Source organism: Microtus oregoni, unplaced genomic scaffold (genome assembly GCF_018167655.1).
Source record: "Microtus oregoni isolate MIOR12 unplaced genomic scaffold, Mior012 000027F_ref0000203, whole genome shotgun sequence".
Classification (NCBI taxonomy): domain Eukaryota; kingdom Metazoa; phylum Chordata; class Mammalia; order Rodentia; family Cricetidae; genus Microtus; species Microtus oregoni.
This window is the reverse complement of record NW_024543086.1, coordinates 31,491,263-31,513,791: the sequence shown is the minus strand read 5'-3', so window position 1 is coordinate 31,513,791 and position 22,529 is coordinate 31,491,263. Positions and strand designations below refer to the sequence as shown.

Sequence of the window (22,529 nt, the reverse complement as noted above, 5' to 3'; positions counted from 1 at the left end):
ATGCTAGCCTCATTCCTCCAGGTACAGGAGTGGAACCTGTTCCTTTGGCAAGTATATGGAAAACGGACAGCAGTTGGATGAATGAAGCCAGCACATGGGACTGTGTCCTTAGCTCATTAACCACATTACTGCTAGATTCACACTGGCCAGTGTGTGTGCGTCATCTATCCACTTTTAAGTATGAATGAATTGTGTGATTTTTCAGTATATCATATATGAAATATATGTTACATGTGTATTTTATTTATGAAACATTTTAAGTATTTTTATGTTTTAATAAAGTACATTTGAAATAATGCTATATATTTTATTTACCTTATTAAAATTTATTTTGTTTCCAGACTCTTGGATACTAAACTGATGGCCAGCACACAGCCTTTTAAGGTATTATTTCAATCTGAACTATCATTCATAAGAAATAATTTGAATTTTTTGTTTATTTAAGACAGAATCTTGGTATGCTGAGGCTGGCCTTAAACTCACCCTGTAGGTGAGAGTAGTTACCTGAATTCTTGTTTCTCCTGCCTCTACTTCCCGTGTGCTAGGATGCAGACATGTGGCACCATGCACTTTTTGAAACTTTTTTGCATTACCACTAATAACTTTGGAATTCTGGTCTTTTAAAGTGTTATTTCAGACATAATAAAAAATAAAAAAGGAAGAAGAGAGACATTGGAAAAGCCCAGAAATAAATATATCAAAATATGAAGTTATCTTTATTTTTCCTCTTTTTGAGTGTAAGTTTTTGAATGTTAAAATATATAATTTTTGTTTTTTTATTTATTTTTGTTTTTTAGTACAGGCTTACTCTTTAGCCCAAGTTAACTCTATAGTCCTCCCCCTGTCAGCTTCCTCAGTGTTGGGGTGACAAGTGTGTGCCACCACACAGTTGTGACTTACGTATAATTATATATAATATGTAAGCACACACATACGTACATACATGTTTTTGAGAAAGGGTTTTTCCATGTTACAGTCCTGTCTGTCTTGGAACTTGTTTTGTAGACCAGGCTGCACTCGAACTCATAGAGATCCTTCTGACTCTGCCTCCCGAGTGCTGGGATTGAAAGCAGGAACCATTACACCTGCCTTGTAGTCTATGTTTTTTAATTGGTTTTACATGCAGCCAATTTGTCCTTTCTCTACCTGTCTCATTTTACATATTTGGACATATTTTCTAATAAAGATAAGTTAATGTATGATCATTTATAGCTTGTGAAGGACCTTCTGCAGCCTCTGGAGCAGTATGCCGGGACAGTGCCTTCCAGCTCTGTGTCCCTGCCAGCAGTCCTGGACATTAAGAACTTGCTGTAGCCTTCAAGCAGTGCACTAGGGCAGTACTGCCAAAGTTGTGTCATCCCCATGCCCCCACACCCCCAGCAAACCTGGAAGCTTGCTTTTTCTTCCCCTTCCACAGTTTTTTCTTAGTTTTGCTTCAGTAAAAACCAGGTTGGCCTTCCAATCTCCATCCTGCTGCCTCAGCCTCCCAAGTAGCAGATTAGAGGTGAGCACCACTAGGCCTGCACATGTTTGCAGTTTTAACACAGTGTCATTATTCTTGTCTGTACAGTGAACCTTGAACTTGCTGGTGTGCTTTTTTTTCATGTGGAATAAGCAGTGACTTCTGTCCTTTAGGACACAAGAGGGCAGTATGGGATGCTTTTTCTTCTGTGTACCCTGAAATGACTCTCCTTAATCTCTCTCACTCTCAGATGAGATACCCTAACTCTCCACCTTCTGCCTTGCAGGATATCATTAACAACACATCCCTTGCAGAGCTGGAAAAGCGCTTAAAAGAGACACCCTTTGACCCTCCTAAAGTTGGTAAGAATATTAATCATGAAAACCTTCAAACTCTGGAAATTACCAATATGTTCTGTGCAAACAATGTGATCCATCTCTGAAATATTGTGTTATTTGTAGGGTGTGGCTGGTTAAGGTTCATGCCTGTGGCAGTTTTCTGAATAAAGATGGTGTCCTAATTCCACATCTAGCTCCATCTACATCATGTCAATAGAGTTGGGTAGGGATTCACTGAGAAGTTTCAAGACTTTTATTTCCTAATGCTTGGAGTTCTCCCAAAACTTGATGTGTCCTTTCAGATGGTGTATGTTTGAGCAGAGAGAGAGTCAGTAACTAATAATCAGAAACACAACAGCACCTCCTGTCCCAGAAAACTTAGAGCTGGGGTGCTGTGAGACAAGAGCGTATCCCCGTGTCCTCAGAGGCCAGGAGGAGCCCTTGGTGTCAGATGGGTTGTGTGCATATGTGTGGCCCCCAACCCGTGCTCTGGGGCACTGTGTCCGTGTCCTGTTACCCCATTGTGCAGCTGCCACAGCATTCCATTAGCTAAAGACGATGATAACCACGCTAATGATTCAGAAATTGGTGATGGAAGGTGTTAGAGTGGACAGAGTCATAGTATTTGCTTCCCTTCTGGGTATAGTCCAAGAAAGGAAGTACAACAATGCTGGGTGGATAGAGGGAAAGAAACCCATGTATAATAGCGTAATGGAATAATTGGTTTGGGGAGTGATGAGCTTCAGCAGGTGATGTTGAACATTTTACTTAAGTGCTGCAGTGTTAAAAGGCTTTCTTTGGAAGTGTCAAGCCCAATATTTAGTTCATAAGGACGTTAAGAAGTTCTTGCATAAGAGTATTTTATTGGTATGAAAATGTTCCAGCCGTTCTATCAGCAGTTTCCACTCATGCTTCTGATGTCCTAACATTCATTTCCAGATTAATTCTAGGAAATAATTACTTACAAGTAAGGGCTGTATCCTGTCCTATTGTTTTCATATTTCTTTAGTAGAAAATTTACTCAGAAGTCGATTAGTCTCTTTCATTCTCTCAGCACCTGTGTGTATCAGTAGAATCAGTATTATCTTATAAAATGATTCTTGTAGTGCAGTAGGCCCGTGAACTAAGGCTGGTGTTACAGCAGTTCTAATCTATTTTGGGTGGGGAGTATGCTGTTGTCTCTAAATTGCTAAGCTTGGGAACAGTCCAGGGCCCCTCCAGTATTCAGGTAAACTCTGGGGTTTTATGGGGACTACTTGGGATACTAATGGTTATGTGCATGAGGCATGTGCCAAGCACTAGATGAGATCTTTAGCAGTACCTTGACATTGGATGTTCCCCAAAAGCCTTATGGGGGAAGGTTGATTATCATCTCCTTACAAAATTGGGGGCTCAGAGATGAAGTGCCTTGCCCCAGGGTAACATTGCATATGCCTCAGATTCAGAGAGACACTGTATGACCTCTCAATCCTACTGGGATTTTATTAGTTTATTGTTTGTTTATTTATTTTTGAAGACAGGGTCTTACTTTGTAGCCAGGGTTGGACTAGAACTCACTATTTAGCCTAGGCTAGCCTCAAACTTGCTGTGGTTCTTCTGCCTCAGCTTCTCAAGTGCAGAGATTACAGGTGTGACCACCATGCTCGATTTGGAGTTCTGCTTAATCTGCTGTATCCTGCAAGTGTGCAAGAGTAGCACAGTAGGATTGTCGCAGGATGGGAAACAAATTGCAGGTGACTCTAGCCAGTGTAGCTGAGGAGGCCTACAGCTGAACCTCGGTAAGGAAACAGGCCTTTTTCTGGTCTGAACTGAAATTGTTGTTGTCAGGGTGTTTGCTATTTTGTATTGTGAGGTCTTACATGGACAGAACTGAGAAATAAGACAAGTTTCCTTGTGCCTTCCAGCCACATCTGCAACTGCAGCACACAAGAATGCATCTGAATTTGGCAGGACACCATGCTTACTAGTTAGTCAGTCTGTCTTTCTTTCTCTCTCTCTCTCTCTCTCTCTCTCTCTCTTCTTCTCCTTCTTCTTCTCCTTCTTCTTCTTCTTCTTCTTCTTCTTCTTCTTCTTATTATTATTATTATTATTATTATTTGATTCTTTTTGAGTCAGGGTCTTTCTGTGTAACTTTGGAGTCTGTCCTGTAACTCACTCTGTAGACCAGGCTGGCTTTGAACTCACAGAGATGCACCTCCCTCTGCCTCCCGAGTGCTAGGAGTGCTGGGATCACAGGCGCCACCACCACACGGCACGTACTAGTTTTCATGTTTGCTAGTACACTGGGGAATATTGATGATTCCTTTTTTTCTCTCTAGAAAGCGCAGAAGGCTTTCCGAGCTACAACACTGCTTCTGAGCAGCTCCATGAGGCAGGGTATGATGCTTACATCACAGGACTCTGCTTCATCTCCATGGCAAATTACCTAGGTACTTGAGATATGTTTCTGTTAAACAGAGTGAGTCTTGCCTGTTTCGTGTGACAAATTTCCAAAGACTAGGCCTAGATAACAGACCTGTGTTTCTCATGGCTCTGGAGAGTAGTAAGCCTGTCCCAGACACAAGCTTCCCAACATTTGACACTCCCGGGTGCTAGTTAGAGGAAGCACCCATACTCTCGTGAGGGAACCAGTTCCCCTACTTGCCTCCAAATAGCTCATTTATGGATACCATTGTTTGGGATTTGACTTCCATGTGGGAGTGGGGAAGGGACGACGACCGTCTGTGCATCACAGATTGTCCTAGGATCTGACCACCCTTATAGAAGCAGGAAGGTTTTGAGGGGAGCTGGAGGAGATGAGGAGGGGACACAGGAAGGGACTGCTGACACTTGCCTGTGTAGGTGTGTGGACCAGAAGAGTAACTGTTACCCTCACTGAATGTACCACACTGAGCTTCTGCTGTTTGACCACGCACTGTGTATAACACCATGCTTTTCTTCACTAGGTTCTTTACTTGGGCCTTCAAAAGTGTGTGTGTCTGCCAGATCAAAACTCATTGAACCCTTTTTTAACAAGTAAGTAATCAGAGGGTTACAACTCTGCTTCTCACACTCTGACAAGCTCCGTGTCTTGGGAGACAGGAAACTAGGGTACATTTTTATTAAATATTTCTTATCTTTAGTAGCACAGATAGTTTTTGAGAGTAGAAATTGACCTTTTGGGAAATAATTTCTTAAATATACTGGCTTAAAGAAACTAAAGAGGCTGGGCATGGCACCCCTTTAATCCCAGCACTTGGGAGGCAGGGCAGGTGGATCTCTGAGTTCTGGGCCAGCCTGGTCTACAGGGTGAGTTTCAGGCCACCCAAGGCTACACAGGGAGACCCTTTCTTAAAAAAACCCAAAAAACTAAAGAAAACATTACTGGGGCTGGAGAAGATGGCTCAGCGGTTAAGAACACTGCCTGCTCTTCCAAAGGTCCTGAGTTCAGTTCTCAGCAACCACATGGTGGCTCACAACCATCTGTAATGAGGTCTGCTGCCCTCTTCTGGCCTGTAGGCATATACGCAGACAGAATATTGTATACATAATAAATAAATACTAAAAAAAAATTTAAAAAAAGAAAACATTACTAATGATAGTGTATCTCTTCCAAGAAAAAAAAAGATGGCAGTTTTAGCATTTAAATTACCTTCAAGGGATACTTGTGTTTATAGCTGAACCTACCCTCTAGTGAACTTTACATATGACATTATTATTTATTTGTATTTGTCTTATTAACTGATTACATGTTATTTCTAAGGAAATGTCTGATAAATGGGTATGCTACTCTATGAAGTCTTGATTGTCATTGCATGCTCTTTGGCTCTCTGTTTATCTCTTTTTTATTTTATGGTGTTGAGAATTGAACCCATGGTCCCATGCATGCCAGGGAAATGCTCTGCTATTGATCTCATCTAGGGATGAAAAAGCTTTTCCTACATATGCATTGATTTCTGAAGAAGTCTCAGGGATTGTTATTTCAGACTCTGCCTTGTGCTTGCTTGGCAAGTCTGTGACTAAAGTTAGGATGTGACTCTTGGGCAGCCATGTCTGCTGTGGGCCGCAGCCTCAGCCTTTGTCTGAGGAGTTGGTGCTAGAGTCGGGCGGAATGAGGCAGCTCACATCTGTCATTGTGAGAAACAGCCATGTCAGTGTCGGTGCGTTCATCTCCTTCCCTAATGCACAGCACGTTAGATTGTATCGTGGTTTCACCAGGTGGGACACTGTTTCCTTGGGTTATCTGTGTCAATGATAGTTGACAGTTCTGTGCTTAGTGTACTGTAGAGGCAGCTGCCATTTCCAGCGTCTAGACTCTTCCAGCCTGGTATTTCTGAGCTGCTGAGCTTCATTTCCTTTATCTTCTTCTTTTCTCATTCTCTTTCTTCTTCTATTTAATTTTGCATGTGAGTGTTTTTTGGGGGGAGGGGTTTCGAGACAGGGTTTCTCTGTAGCTTTGGGGCCTGTCCTGGAACTAGCTCTTGTAGATCAGGCTGGCCTGGAACTCACAGAGATCCACCTCCCTCTGCCTCCCGAGTGCTGGGATTAAAGGCGTGCGCCACCACTGCCCAGCTGCGTGTGAGTGTCTTGCCTGTGTGTATGTTTGTTTGCTATGTGTGTACTTGGTACCTACAGAGTCTGAGAGAAGGAGTCAGATGTCCTGGAAATGAAGTTACAGGTAGTTGTGAGCTGCTATGTAGCTACTGGGAATTGAACCTGGGTCCTCTGGAAAAGCAGTCAGTGCTCTTAACTGCTGAGCCATCTCTTCAGTTCCTCTTTGTTCTATTTTTGTTGTTATTTTATTTGGAAGTTCAGAGGAAATATGTAGGAAGTTGATGGCCTTTTCAAAAGTAGGCTAGTTACTAGTGTGATGTATATTGGAAATTAAGTTGAATTTTTTTGTAAAGAAAATGATTTGTGCCCGAGTCTTTGATGTCTGTCTAGTTCAATAAGAGCAGAAAGAGTGAAAAATCATTTTCTTAGCTTTTACCTCTTATTTTAGAGCAGTATTTATCTTTGTATTTCTTCTGAAATCTGTGCCACTGGCGACAATAAATGTGGTTTAAGTTTTGGTCATTCCTTACATTTTTTTTTTTTTTTTTTTTTTTTTTTTTTTTTTTTTTTTTTTTTTTTTAAATATTTATTTATTTATTTATTTATTATGTATACAATGTTCTGTCTGTGTGTACGTCTGCAGGCCAGAAGAGGGCACCAGACCTCATTACAGATGGTTGTGAGCCACCATGTGGTTGCTGGGAATTGAACTCAGGACCTTTGGAAGAGCAGGCAATGCTCTTAACCACTGAGCCATCTCTCCAGCCCCCCTTACATTTTTATGTACATGATATTGCTTTCATTGTTCTACATATTTTTCAACTTAGAAATGTTTAGTTTCTGCAGATGTTTGGAGCAGCAGTTTTGTAATTCCTTACAAAGTCGGGTCTGATGTATACTGACCGGGTCAGATGGAGATGGCATCTAGCTTCTGATCACGTGTGTACCTACAGAATAGGCCAGCTTGCTCAAGAGCTTTTCTACAAGAATGGGTTGCAAATGCGCTGCAGCCTTCTGATCTAGAAGAACGTGACAGAGCTGTTGTGCTCATGCCTGGGATCCAGTTCTTGGGAGACTTGAGTCTCAGTCTAGAACTGGCTGCAAAGTAAGTTCTAGGCCTGTCTAAGCTGCACTGTGAAACCATCTCCAACAAAAGCAGAGAAAGAAGAGGCTGGGCAGTAAATATGTAAGGCTTCCTTCAGCATGAGAACATCTGTCCATTTAGAGGTTTTCTTTTTTTGGGGGGGGGGGGTTTACGAGACAGGGTTTCTCTGTAGCTTTGGAGCTTGTCCTAGAACTAGCTCTTGTAGACTAGGTTGGTCTCAAACTCAGAGATCCACCTGCTTCTGCCTCCCGAGTGCTGGGATTAAGGCGTAGAGTTTTTGTTTTTGAGGAGCTAAAATCTAAATACTTAGCAAAACAGTGAACAAGGGCATAAGGTCAGGAATCCTCCTAGGATTCTCTTAAAAATTGACTTTTGGTTTGTTTTTTTCTTATTTGTAAAAGAAAAACATACTTTTCTTATTTTTGAAGAGAAAACTCTGTGGTTTTTCTGTTCTGTGCTGTAGTGTCCTCTTGGTCCAACACAGTCGGGTTTTCCAAGGCCTCTCCAGTGGAGACTACTGCTCCTGACATATCCTCCTTCTAGCACTGACCTTGCTCTTACAGGTCTGACTTATCACACGGGACCTTGAGTTTTGTCAAGTTATCTTTTTAAGTTTTCGTTTAAACATCTAACATTGGCCCACAACACTATCTCAATTAATGGTGTCAGAAAAATACGATTTTTCTGAAGGTCAGCTTATTTCATTATTGTTTTTTTTTCTTCTTTTGAAACAGTTTCTGCTAACTGTGTAGCTAAAGGAGACCTTGAACTTGTAATCCTCTTGTCTTCCTCTCCCAGGGCAATTAGTTTCTATAGCAGTTTTTCTAATGTAGCTTCACCACAGTCATAAGATCTGACGAGCTTCCCTCAGACACACACAAGCAGTGTTTTGTTTGCTTCCATCGGATTTCTGCTTTAAAGGTAGAGTTTAAGGCGGCTGTTGGCGATAGCTCAGTAGGTTAAGGCAGTTGACACAACTCTGGCAACCTGAGTCTGCTTCCTGGAACCCGTGTGAAGGTTGAGTGAGAGATCCATTGCACAAAGTTGTTCTCTGACTTCCACACACATGCTGTGACATGTGCACATATAATGATAACTATGCATAAAGCTTTCTGAAAGAAGAAAAAGATAAACTTTGAGCAAAAATAAATTCATAGTTTCATTTAAAAATTTGTGTGCAGTGTGTGTGTGTGTGTGGAGAGAGCATGTGCATGTGGCCACTCACACTGGAGATTGAACCCTGTGTCTCATGTATGCTACATCTACACTCCAGTTTATAAAGTTTAATATACATGTGAACATGTGCGTGTCAAAGAGTCAGAGAGGCTGGGTGGTGGTGGCACACGCCTTTGATCCCAGCACTCAGGAGGCAGAGGCTGGCAGATCTCTGTGTGTTCATGGCCAACTTGGTCTACAGAGCGCGTGCCAGGGCAGACAGGACTACACAGAGCAACCCTGTCTTGGGAAAAAAAAGAGTCAAAGAGAATTGAGCATGGCAGTGAGGCTCCTGGCTGCTCTTGCCCTGCACTGGCAGTGCCCTGTTGTTTGTGTGGGACTCTCTGGTCAGGAAATGATCTACTGTCTTAATAACCTTGGTCTATTTCAATCACGGCCTGGAACGCCAGACAGAGAAGAAACTTTGACCCAACCCTTTGGGGCTGGAAAGAGATAAAAGTACTCTCTGCTTTTACTTTTATTGAACCATAGAAAGCAAAGTGTGACTTTGCCTTACATTTATTAACAGCTATCTGTCTCTGCAAACCACCTTTAAATCTCTGTAGATGACCTTTTATGAAGGTTTAGGAAAGGAGAGATTCCATCTCTACTCACTGCCTCCTACTCTGCCCTTAAGAGAGATGCAGCTGTGGTAGGAAGATGGGTTTTAATAACAGGGAAATGTTCGTTACCTGTGGACACAGGCTGGAGTACAGAGCTGCAGGTGTGAAGCAGGTGTCCCCTTTCGCACATTCTGCTTCCAAGTGTTACGGGCTTATGAAAGAAAACTCGGGAAGGTGGTGTCAGCCTGGTGCTTGGAAGCACAAGCACTTTGGATTGGGGCAGTTCCAGACGCTGTGCCACTCAGCTGACTGATGTTGCGACAGCGTGTGGGCTGCAGGTGGAGAGGGGAAGTCCCCCAGATGAAACACACCACAGAGTCTTTCCAGGAACTCTCTATGTAGATCAGGCTGGCCTTTAACTCACACAGATCCTTTTTCTTCTGCCTCCCGAGTGCTGGATAAAGGCACGTGCCACCGTGTCCCACTTCATCACAGTGATTTTTACTTTGAAGGATACAGAAAACAATAGTAAGGAACAGAGCCCAGCTCCTGGCTCTGCTCTAAGTGCGGCATGCATACAGTCAGGGCTGCTAGTGTGCTGTAATGTGTGGGAGGGCCTGTTCTCTCATCTCTCTTGAGGAAGCCATGGTCACACAGTGTCCCCCTTTATATGACTGCATCTTCTCAATGCAAGTATGAGTTGTGACAATCTGTGCTGCTGGGAAACACGTGTCACAGCACCACAGGACTGCTTTCTATCTGAGGCTAAGAAAGAGTTAAACTGTTTGCTTACCCTTCTGCCTTAGCTTTCTCACCTGTGAAGTGTGGCTGCTAGTGTTCTGTGATTGGAGCGAGGGTGCAATGGTGCAGTACATGTCTGTGCCCTCAGACAGCGGTCACTGCTGTCACTGATCTAAGTGATCTGAGATGAAACGAGGACCATTTAGTCCTATGAGAGGCACTGTATAGGCTTATCCTTTGCACTGCCAAAACTCTTTAAACAGGACGTTGTATTAAGTTATGACCTTTGACCAGAAAGCAAGTGACAAAAACCCTGCTGTGACCATTGATGCTTAGGGGGAAGACTTGTATGGGTTATTTCTTATTTCTTTTTGTTTTCCCCCATAGGAGTAAGTAACTACTCTATCATATCCTGCCAGCTGCATTTTCAGGGGGTTTCAGGGCAAGAGTCGTAAGGAAGTGACATCTGCTAAAAGATTCAGCACATGCTTTTCTTTCTTTTTTCTTGTTTACCTGCTTTACTGAGATAGACATTCACCATAACATAGTTTATCTATCCATTCAGAATATATAATGTAATGTTTTTAATCTTTAAAAATTAATTTGTGTATGTGTGTGTCTGTAGGTGTGCACTGCGCACAGGTGAGTGGTGGTCCGAGGACAGCTTTTATGAGCCAGTTCTCTGCTGCCATCATGTGCGTTCTGGAGGTCCAGCTCAAGCCGTCAGGCCTGTGTGGGCCATCTTACCAGCCAGGGATGTGAATGCTTTAAAATTGTGGTAAACATTTATCACTTTTGCCATCTTAACCACTTAAATACAATACTGAGCAACCACCAACCTTCCACTCCCCAATTCTAGAACTTTTTTGTCCCCTCAACAGAACTCTGACCCTCGGGTAGCGACTCCCCACTTTGTCTCCTTTTACCCTTCACCTTCCTGGGAATTGGCCCATTTGGTTTTGCTCCAGTGAAATTCTGTGTTTGTTTTATTTTGTTTTGTTTTGTTTCTCGAGACAGGGTTTCTCTCAGCTCTGGCTATCCTGTAACTCACTTTGTGACCTTGAACTCACAGAGATCTGCCTCCTAAGTGCTGAGATTAAAGGCAAGCGCCACCATGCCTAGCTCCAGTGAAATTCTAATATACTAAAACTACTGACATTTTAGAAATACTGGGAACATCAGTGTAATTGTGTTATATCATGATCAGTGCTTTGACTCCCAATCTTCCAGTTGAATACATGTGTCTTTGTGGGACCATTTCTGCTAAGGTTGACTTGTACGCAATGTGGCAGGGGCGTGAAGGAGGGGAGTCTATTAGTAGGTAGCATCTGCCTGAGTAAAGTCACATCATCTATGTAGCCCAGGCTGGCCTAGACTTTGTAATCTTCCTGACTTGGCCTCCTGCTTATACATAACATTTGACTTTAAAAGTTGTTTTACAATAGTATACATACTGTTTTTCATTAAGGGAAGAGATAGGTGTGTCTTGGGCACAATGAATTATTCTTAAGTTTTAAATCTGGTTTTTAATGCTTGTGCTTGTTTTTGTGGCTTCTTCAGGAAAGGAGTACTTCCCTCAAGTTGGTATTATCTTGTCTAATTTCACCTTGAATTTTTGATTGCCAAAACATTTATTGGTAGGGCTGTGGAGATGGCTCAGTGGGTAAAGGGCTTGCTCTGCACACACAAGGACCTTAATTTAGACTCCTGTCACATACTGGTCATGGTGGTGTATGCTTCTGCTTTCTGGACAGCAGAGACAGGAAGGATGGTCCAGGGGCTTATTGACGAGGCAGCCTAACCAATTGGTAAGCTTCAGTTTCAGTGAGAGACTCTGCCTCAAAAAATAAGGTGGAGAGTGCTTGAGGAAGACAGTGTGCATGCTTGTGCTCTCTCTGGCTGAGCTGGTCTTGTCTTTGCTCTGGTTGCTTTTCCCCCTGGCGTCACTTAGCATTATAATAAACAGTAGTGTGTGGAGGTCTATCAACTTGCACATGCTTATTGGAGCAGCTTGCTTCCTTCATAGTGGGGATGATGTTAGTGTCATGTGGTGGAGGTTAGCTTGCTACCTAAAACAGCAGAAACTTATGTTCTCATATTTAGAAGGCCCAAGTTCCACAGTAAGACATCAGCAGGACTGTGTTCCCTTCTAGTTTCTGCTGGTTGCTGGCACTTGACTTGTGACCACATTAATCTCTGCATTCACAGTCACAGAATGCTAACTGTAAATGTGTACTCTCTCTCTGCCTGTCTCAGAATACATGTCATAGAACTTAGGTCCCATGTAGCTAATCCATGTGGATGTTCTTACCGCAAGGATTTTAATAGCAATTATTAAGGCCTTTTTTTTGTTTGTTTGTTTTGTTTTTAAGACAAGGTTTCTCTGTAGTTTCTTGGAGCCTGTCCTGGAATTCATTCTGTAGACTAGGCTGGCCTTTAACTCGTAGAGACCCGCCTGCCTCTGTCTCCTGAGTGCTGGGATTAAAGGTGTCACTACCATCTGCAATTCCTAAGACCTTTTACCCCCAAATAAGGTGACATTCCCAAGTCCTGGGGATTAAGTGTTATTTATTGTTATTATTGTTGTGGTTATTATTATTATTATTATGATTAGTCAGGGTTTCACTGTGTATTCTGACTGGCCTGGTGTTTTCTATGTCGACCAGACTGGCTCTAACTCATGGAGATCTGTCTGCTGCTGCCTCTCAGGTGCTGGGATTAAAGCTTACAACACCATGCATGGCAGAAAGCATTCTTATGTGTTTTTTCATTAGTCCTGGCTTAGAGCAAGTGGTTAGTAATTATTTTTAAGACTGTATAGTTTGTGCCTGCTCAACAGTGAGCCATGTTCTCTAGGGAATGTAGCTTGAAGGGCTGAGGAGATGGCTCAGAGGTAATGTGGTTGCTGTTCAAGATGGCTGGACTTGGTGTCCTACTTGTCACTCACAGCTTAGGAGACAGACGGGGAATCCTTAGAGCAAGCGGACTAGCCAGACTCACTGAATGGTGAGTTCCAGGTTCAGCAATAGACTCAATGAATAATGTGGAAGGCAATCTGAGAAAATACTGATACCAGATAGGGATTGTATCTCTCTGTGAGATCTCTTTTTCTCTCAGCATTTGACCTGAGCATTGGTTCTGAAAGATGTGTCTGTCATTGTGGGGTATCATGAGAACCGGTACCCTGATGTCAGTGGTTCACGGGCTTTGCAGACAACGCTTTTGTATAATACTTAGTTTAACATTTTTATTTGTTATAATATGGTTCATTGGATAGAATCTATTCCAATGAGCTGTTGGCTTTTGTCTTTCTTTTTATCTAAATTTTAGTGTCAATTATATTTAAGAAGGATGTGCATTGGCTTCTAGACAAACACGAGCACCGCTCTATTTGGACTGAGTGAACTAAAGGAAGCCACGACAGCAGGACCCTTACGGTCAGGGCTTATACAGGAGGGCCAGTGAATTGAGTAAATGTGTTTATTTCAACGTGAGAGATGTCTGCATCTCCTGACCCCATGTCAAGATCTTTTCAGATAGCACGGACATGTGGATATGTGCTTCCTGTGCAGTGCTTTTACTGCTGTGTCCTGTTCCCAAGTACAGCAGAGCCGGTGGCTGGTAAAGAGTGGGAGTTTCCCATTGGGAATTTGGGGGTTCTTGCTCTAATTTTTGACCCCAGGCTTAGTGATAGAGAACAGGACAGCTTTACTTGGCACTGAGTGAAATACTTCGTTTTTAAGAGAATAGTTTGGGGATGTGAGCTTTTCCCTTTTGCTAGGGAGACGGACCAAAACAGACGCAGGTGCATATTAAGGTATGTCTTGACACTAGAACTCTTTCCAGGTCAGTCAGGCCTGAGTGTGCATACACCTGTTTGATGGGGTAAAAAGTCCCTGTGTTCAGACCCTCAGGGTGTCTCAGCTTGGCAATTTGACTGCTGTTCCTGATGCTGACAATGGAATGACATTGCATGCTGGTTAAGGTCAGCCCAGGTAGTTGATGGATTGTTTGTTTTGAGACAGAATTTCTCTGTGTAGTCCTGGCTGTCCAGGTTGACCTAGATCGCAGAGATCCATTTGCTTCTGCCTCCCAAGTGCTGGGATTTTGCAGACTTGGCTGTGGCCATGACCTGTGGCCACATGACTTTCTTCACTGTCCTATTGTCCAACTGTCTTGAAGATTCATTCTACTTAGAGTTCCTTATGGGGAAGCAGTCTCACTCCCCAGAGCCAGGCTGTGCGCCATCACAGACAGCTAAAATTTAATCAGCCCTTTGAGCATGAATCCCATAAAAATGTCTGGGGGTTTTTACTTACAGGCTTGGATGTTGATTTAGAGTGACCATCCTGGTCTCCAGCCCTTTCTGATGGACTCAGAGCTCACTATCTCCACAGAGGTTTTTGAAGCAGTTTGTGTTACACATTTGGTGGGAGAAGACCGGGAGAGGGGCTTGCAGAGGAGAGAAGGCTTGGTTAGCATTGGAAGCTTTGCTTCTGGTCTCTTCTCTTCCCCTGAAGTGGTCAGCGGTCACTACCGAATTGGAAAACCTTACCTCTCTCCTTTTCAGATAAAGAAGCTACTGCTAATTCTCCTCAAAGAATCTCAGCAAGCTGAGTAGGCAATTGTGTTATTTTAGTCAGAAGTTGACACTAAGGTTTTTTTTTTTAACAGATTAAAGCATAATTTTTTTTAACAGATTAAAGAAAAAACAAAACAAAACAAAAAACGCGCATAGTTTCTTAGGCCAAAATAAAAACTACTGTCATTTTACTGAATTTCCAATACATTTGTTCTGTTCTTCGTTTCTTTTGCATTTACTAATTGAGATCAATATTTTCTGTATTTCAGTTGATTATACTGCTGTGTAAGTTACAAGTTAAAAATATGTATGTAGGCTCCAGAGGTGACTCAGCAGTTGAGAGTACTTGCTGCTCTTGTAGAGGATCCAGGTGTGGTTTCCAGCATCCACAGTGGCCCTCTTTTGGCCTTCTTAGGAACCATGTATGACATGGTTTATGTGCATACATGTAGGCACTCATACATACACATAAAATTAAAATAATCATATATATGTTTATCTTTTTTTTTTTAAAGATTTATTTATTAATTATGTATACAGGGTTCTTCCTGCATGTATGCCTTCAGGCCAGCAGAGGGCACAAGATCTCATTACTGATGGTTGTGAGCCACCATGTGGTTGCTGGGAATTGAACTCACGACCTCTGGAAGAGCAGTCAGTGCTCTTAGCCTCTGAGCCATCTCTCCAGCCCCATATATGTTTATCTTACATATGTATTTGAATCCTTGAGAACCTGAGAGGAAGAAGTGTGTATGTATATATATAAACACACGTACATACATGTTTGCACACACACACATATATGAAATTATGGTAAGCCTAGTGGTCAGCGTTGTGTAGCGAGCCTTTGCCACCCTGTCAGGTGGGTCTTGGAGACCTTCCTTCCCTCTGGACTTAAGTGTCTCGTCAGTATCTACCTCCACTCTACCGTGTTTCCTTTCCAGAGCCAAGCAGACGTAGGTTTCTCTTTTGCTTTTAAAGAAAGGGGAGGAATCTTCTGTGTTGTAGACTCAAACCCCTGACCTCACCTCAAGCAGTTCTTTTGCCTCAGCTTCCCAAAGAGCTGTGGTTGTAGACTCTCGCCACTCTGCCCCGCTTGCCAACTATTATCACCTCCTGTACTTCCTTCTCATCCTCCTCTCTTTAGACAGGTTCTCATTATGTCCTGACTCTCCTGGAACTCCTGTGTAGAACAACAGGTCATGGAACTCTCAAAGCTCTGCTTGCCTTAAAGGTGCACAGCACCACACCAGTGTGTGTTTGTTTCTCATTTTTAGATTTGTGTGTGTGTGTGTGTGTGTGTGTAAAACTCTAGAGACTAGGAGAGGGCGTGGCATCCCCTGGAGCTGGATTAGAGGTGATAATTGTGAGCTGCCTAAAGAGGGTGCTGGACCCTAACTTTGATCCTCTGCAAGAGCAGCCAGTGCTCTTCACCGAGGAGCCATGGTCTCCAGCCCCTTCAGCTTCTTCCAGTGATTTCCAGGGTGTCTTACTGTCTTCCTCCCAGTGCTATACTGGAAGGTCTCCTATTTATCAGAAAATAGAGAACCATTTTCTTTCTTTTCCAATCAAAATCAACCTTCCAATTTGGTAATGCAGAATTTTACAGTTATTATCTGTTTTCATGCCAATGTGTCCAAGCCCACCTGCAGAGATTCCTGTCTCCTGCTGGGTCTTCTTATTTAGTCTAAGTTTTCAACCCACCAGCCTCAGTAAATGTGTCACAGTGTGCATGTGGAGGTCAGAGGCAGCTCGCTGGGTCTGCATTTACCTTCCCCAATGTGAGTTCTCAGGTCTGCAGGCTTGGCAGCCAAGCTTTACTTGCTTAACTGTCTTACTGGACCTTCCATGTAACTTTCATCACATTCACCTTTTGGACATTGTTGCATATAGTAGGTTAATACGGGCATTATTTTGTAACCTTTTTGGACAGGTAGGGAATGATTCAGATAAGCCATAGTTCAAAGCAAGCTACTGTGTCATTAAAGAATAATAACCTTTGACCTTAGTTCCCTCTGGTTGGGTTTGGTGAAGAGGTGATCCATGTCTGAAATTTGTTGGTGAATTTTGATGAAGGTTATGGATGTCAGTTCTGTGTTGTGTGGATTAGAGATTTTTTTTTCAGTATTCTTTAGTGGTTAAAGTTTAACTTTTGTCGTCAATTCATAGAAATATGTTTAACTTTTGCTAATGAGTTGTCAGATACTTCTCTTTCTCTCAAAATGAGAATGAAGCCAGATATGGTGGTTCACATCTGTAATCTCCCAGCACTCAAGACTGAGGCAGGAGGATCATGAGTTCAAGGCCAGCCTGGACTGCGCAGCAATGCTGTATGACAACAACAAAATAGCAAACAAAAGACTGTAAGGATGACAGTTATGAAGTAAGCAGTAATTTCCCCTAATTGTCCCTTCCAGGGAACCTGGTGCAGTAGCTTGTCACACTTTGACCTCCTGGCTCCTGGGAGAGATAAAGGCCTATGCTACTGCTTCCTGCATTTTGAGATAGATCTTGAAATTTACTACATTTGTGTTTTTCCAACTCAAAATCTTTTACTGTAAACAAACCATCACAATTCATTTGTATTGGAGAGGTCAGCAAGGCATTGTCACACAGCTGATGATGATAATAACGATGTTGAACACTGCTGTGAACCCAGGGATGGCAGCTCCCAGTTTCTGAGTCAGAATCTCTAACATGTTGTCAAGCGATGATGCCACCGCCAGTGGAAAGCCACATTTTGATAAAGACTTGAGGTTTTATGCCCCTGAGAAGCTGTTTAGACAAGGTATAGTGAATGTGTAATCTTCCTGCCTTTGCCTCCTGGCGGCTTGCATTAGAGACGTGGACTGTCAGGCGTGCTCCTGGGAAGTTCTGTGACGGAAACTTAGTGACAAGTGTGGCATCCTAGGTAGTCTGGGTCCAGTGCCATACCACCTTGTTTACAGAGGAGCTTTTTGTGGGTGCCATTTAGCATGTTGGTGAAACAGGGGAGTTGTCTTATAGAAATAAGGCACCATGCGGGCCCCATAGAAGGCTGAGCTGAAGCTGTGCAGCCTTGTGAAAAGACTGCAGCACACTGCTTCCATGGAACTTTCTAGACTTGTTTGAATGTCAGCAGTACCCCGTTCATAGGATAGGAAGTGCATTGTAAATGTAAATGGTATATACATGACTGTACCCCGTTCATAGGATAGGAAATGCATTGTAAATGTAAATAGTATATACATGACTGTACCCCGTTCATAGGATAGGAAATGCATTGTAAATGTAAATAGTATATACATGACTGTACCCCGTTCATAGGATAGGAAATGCATTGTAAATGTAAATAGTATATACATGACTGTACCCCGTTCATAGGATAGGAAATACATTGTAATTGTAAATAGTATATACATGACTGTACCCCGTTCATAGGATAGGAAATACATTGTAAATGTAAATAGTATATACATGACTGTACCCCGTTCATAGGATAGGAAATGCATTGTAAATGTAAATAGTATATACATGACTGTACCCCGTTCATAGGATAGGAAATACATTGTAAATGTAAATAGTATATACATGACTGTACCCCGTTCATAGGATAGGAAATACATTGTAAATGTAAATAGTATATACATGACTGTACCCCGTTCATAGGATAGGAAATGCATTGTAAATGTAAATAGTATATACATGACTGTACCCCGTTCATAGGATAGGAAATGCATTGTAAATGTAAATAGTATATACATGACTGTACCCCGTTCATAGGATAGGAAATGCATTGTAAATGTAAATAGTATATACATGACTGTACCCCGTTCATAGGATAGGAAGTGCATTGTAAATGTAAATAGTATATACATGACTGTACCCCGTTCATAGGATAGGAAATACATTGTAAATGTAAATAGTATATACATGACTGTACCCCGTTCATAGGATAGGAAGTGCATTGTAAATGTAAATAGTATATACATGACTGTACCCCGTTCATAGGATAGGAAGTGCATTGTAAATGTAAATAGTATATACATGACTGTACCCCGTTCATAGGATAGGAAATACATTGTAAATGTAAATAGTATATACATGACTGTACCCCGTTCATAGGATAGGAAATACATTGTAAATGTAAATAGTATATACATGACTGTACCCCATTCATGGGATAGGAAATGCATTGTAAATGTAAATGGTATATACATGACTGTACCCCGTTCATAGGATAGGAAATACATTGTAAATGTAAATAGTATATGACTGTACCCTGTTCATAGAATAGCAAAAACCAACAAGTTCCACGAAAGCTTAGAGGTGTTTTATGACATCCAGAATGTGAATTTGTTACTGTACAAGACAGAATTTGTTACTGTACAAGTTGGAATCTTGTTAACATCAGTCCTTTAGGTTAGGTGGTAAAATACTGTTTCATCATGGGCTTTCAGGAATGTAGCAGGATTCCCACCCACATCTCAGTTGAGTGTCTTGACAGTATTAGTTCAAGTGTCTTTTTTAAAATTATTTTTTCTAAGGATGTGTGTGTGAGGTTCATGTGGAAGTCAGAGGACAACTTTTCCAGTCAGTTCTTTCCTTCAACTACATAGGTTCTGATGCTTAAATTTAGGTTGTCAGGCTTGGCAGCAAGTGCCTTTATTTGCTGAGCCACTGTGTGTGTGTGTGTGTGTATACGTGCTTGTGTGTGCATGTGAGTTTGTCTGTGTGCAGGTTGCTGCCCCTCCCTGTTAACTCCCAACCCCTTACCCCGTGTCTTTTAGAAGCCTTTAGGTGAAGGCAAATTGTCTCTTCAGCTCAGTTTGCAGCCAAGGAGCCCTCATGCTCCCCAGCTTTTCTGTACCGGGTGCATCTCATGTTAGGGTAAAACTGCCAAGGAGCGCCCTCATGCTCCCAGCTTTTCTGTACCGGGTGCATCTCATGTTAGGGTAAAACTGTCAAGGAGCGCCCTCATGCTCCCAGCTTTTCTGTACCGGGTGCATCTCATGTTAGGGTAAAACTGTCAAGGAGCGCCCTCATGCTCCCAGCTTTTCTGTACCGGGTGCATCTCATGTTAGGGTAAAACTGTCAAGGAGCGCCCTCATGCTCCCAGCTTTTCTGTACCGGGTGCATCTCATGTTAGGGTAAAACTGTCAAGGAGCGCCCTCATGCTCCCCAGCTTTTCTGTACCGGGTGCATCTCATGTTAGGGTAAAACTGTCAAGGAGCGCCCTCATGCTCCCAGCTTTTCTGTACCGGGTGCATCTCATGTTAGGAAAACTGTCAAGCTAGCCAATCCATAAACAAAGCATCTTACCAAGTCTTCCATGGAGATGGCCTAAGCTCTCTGGCAGCTGGTTAGGGTGAGGCACACATACACTGAGTGTTTAATTCTTCTCCAGAAGTTCAGGGTAGCTGGGTGGTGGTGGCGCACACCTTTAATCCCAGCACTTGGGAGGCAGAGGCAGGCGGATCTCTGTGAGTTGGAGGCCAGCCTGGTCTACAAGAGCTAGTTCCAGGACAGGCTCTAAAAAGCTACAGAGAAACCCTGTCTCGAAAAACAAAACAAAACAAAAAAAATAGAAGAAGTGCAGGATGGTAGCAGCTGCACACTGTGGTATAAGGAGGTGGGAAGGTACTGGGGGAGTTTCCTTTGTTTCTGCTCTGCAGCCGCTCAGCTGCAGCAGAGTTACTTTCACAGTTGTGAGGCTCTTTCTAGGTCCCGTGTGCCATGCCACACACAGATCTGGTTTCTGTGTTCTTCCTGCTTGAGGGGGCTGTTTAGTTCTCTCCAGCCCAGAGATGAAGCTGGAGGCAGCAGAAAAGGTGAGAAGTTCTGTTAATAATTCATTTGAAAGTGGCTTCTATTCAAGTACTGAGAAAGCAGATCTGATAGTCAAGATGAAGTTGACATCTCCAGATTTGTGTGTTTTACCTGAGGATAAATGTTCGCTTTAGTTAAGGTTTTGATTGCTGTGAAGAGACACCATGACCACAGCAACTTTTTTTTTTTTTTTATTAAAAAAAAGACAGTTTCTCTGTGTAGCTCTGGGTTTCCAGACTGGCCTCAAACTCACAGAGATCATCTTGCCTTTGCCTCCTGAGTGCTGGGATTAAAGGGTATGCACCAGCACCGCACCATGACCACAGCAACTCTTATAAAGGAAAACATTTAATTGCAGTGGCTTGCTTAGACGTTCAGCCCATTATCATCATGGTGGAACATGGTGGTGTGTAGGCAGACGTGGTGCTGGAGAAGGAGCTGAGAGTTCAGCATCTTGTTAGGCAGCAGTAAGTGAACTGAGACATTGGGCAGTATCTTGAGCACATATGAGACCTCAAAGCCTGCCACAGTGACACACTTCCTCCAACAAGGCCATGCCTCCTAATAGTGCCACTCCCGTTGGGGGGAGGGCATTTTCTTTTAAACCATCACAGTTTTTTTCTTCTCTCTCTCTCTCTCTCTCTCTCTCTCTCTCTCTCTTTTGAGACAGAGTTTCTCTATAGCTTTGGTGTCTGTCCTGGAACTAGCTCTTTTAGACCAAGCTGGCCTCGAACTCACAGAGATCCGCCTGCCTCTGCCTCCCGAGTGCTGGGATTAAAGGTGTGTGCCACCACTGCCCCTGCCCGGCTTGCTTTTTTGTTTTTAATTAGTAAATTTTGTACTTGACAGTTTTGTACAGGTCTATAGTGCATTCTGGCTACTGTCCTCCACCCTCTCTCAGCTCCTTCCCTCCCCTGCCAGTTTTTTTTTTCTTTCTTACCATTAATTTCCTTTCTATATCCCTGACCTTTTTTTTTTGCTGTGTTTTGTTTTGTTTTGTGCTCCACAGAGTTTAACTAGGACACTCCCTGTGACCTTGGGTTTGGAACTTTTCATTAAAGCTGGTAGACCCACCAGTGGCTCTACAGCTGGGGTTACACTTCCCCCTTTAGTTGCTGGTAGTTTAGAAGTGAGTGGTAGGGCTTCTGAGTCTCTTCTCTACTCATACTTGACTGTAAGGCAGCCCTGATGTGTATGTGCCCAGTGCCATGCTGTGTCCTGTGTAGGAGTAAATTCTTCGGCACTTTACCCCGTCTTCTATTTCTTTGTACCTTCTTTCCAGCCCCTCTTCCAAAATGTTCCCTGAGCCTTGTTTAGGGCTGACCTTCATTCGTAGTCTCTGTCTTTACCTGTTTGCTACCAAGAATTTAAGGAAGAGAGTGTAAAGATTGAGATCTCTTCCAGGTGGGGAGATGCCTTTGTTGAAGCCACTGAAGTTTAATCCAGTGGGACAAGTGAGGACCTAGCCAGCCAGCACTCCTAGGGAGGCAGGTTTACTAAAGACAATGTACTTTTCCTTTCTAGAATTTCTGCCCTAGTACACTCCTCATGTGTGGTGGCATTTCAAATGTATCTTAATAAATAAAGACTGCCTGAAGATCTGAGGATAAAGTAGTCCCACTGCTCAGCCTTACAGATCAGATTATGGTAACACACACCTTTAATTCTAGTAGCCACCCTAGTTGCCATAGAAATTGGGTAGTGCATGCCTTTAATCCCAGTGGTACATGCATGCCTTTGCTCCCAGCCCTAGAAAGGAGTATTAGATGGGGTGAGACAGTGTCTCAGACACAGTCTTCTTCTGAGATTCTTGGAGGCAGGATTGCCATTTTGGACAGAGGTCGAGGTAAGAGCCAGTGGCTGGCTGTTTTGCTTTTCAGCTCTTCAGGTTGAACCCCAATTCTGACCCTGTGCTTCACTCATGAACTGCCATGATTTTCGCCTGGGTCTGCCAGCCCTTTCTTAGAAAGGCATAACTGTTTCCTTTTCTTCTTTTTCTTTCAGATTCTTTCAGATTCTGGCCAGAGCCCAAGTATGCTTTTAAACTCTAAGTCATGCTTTGGGCCTCCTTGCTCTTTCTTCTTCCCTGTTGTGTGGCTGCCTGCTGCCAGGTGGCTGACCTGTCTTCCACCCTCTCTCAGACACCTTGCTTTTGTTCCTTCTGGTCTCCATTTCCCCCGAT

General features: G+C 42.9%; 1 protein-coding gene across 2 annotated transcripts in view; it reads left to right on the top strand.

Annotated features, from left to right (window-relative positions):
* The window catches only part of Parn (poly(A)-specific ribonuclease), a 91,210-nt gene that overhangs the window by 33,145 nt on the left and 35,536 nt on the right, over positions 1 to 22,529 (top strand). Inside the window, exons 15-18 of one of the 2 annotated variants that reach the window (XM_041676563.1) lie at positions 342 to 384; positions 1,749 to 1,824; positions 4,119 to 4,229; positions 4,746 to 4,815. In XM_041676563.1, the coding sequence (XP_041532497.1) occupies positions 342 to 384; positions 1,749 to 1,824; positions 4,119 to 4,229; positions 4,746 to 4,815 (300 nt within the window). The remainder of the gene's footprint in view (positions 1 to 341; positions 385 to 1,748; positions 1,825 to 4,118; positions 4,230 to 4,745; positions 4,816 to 22,529) is intronic. The other variant, XM_041676564.1, reaches the window with a different exon arrangement.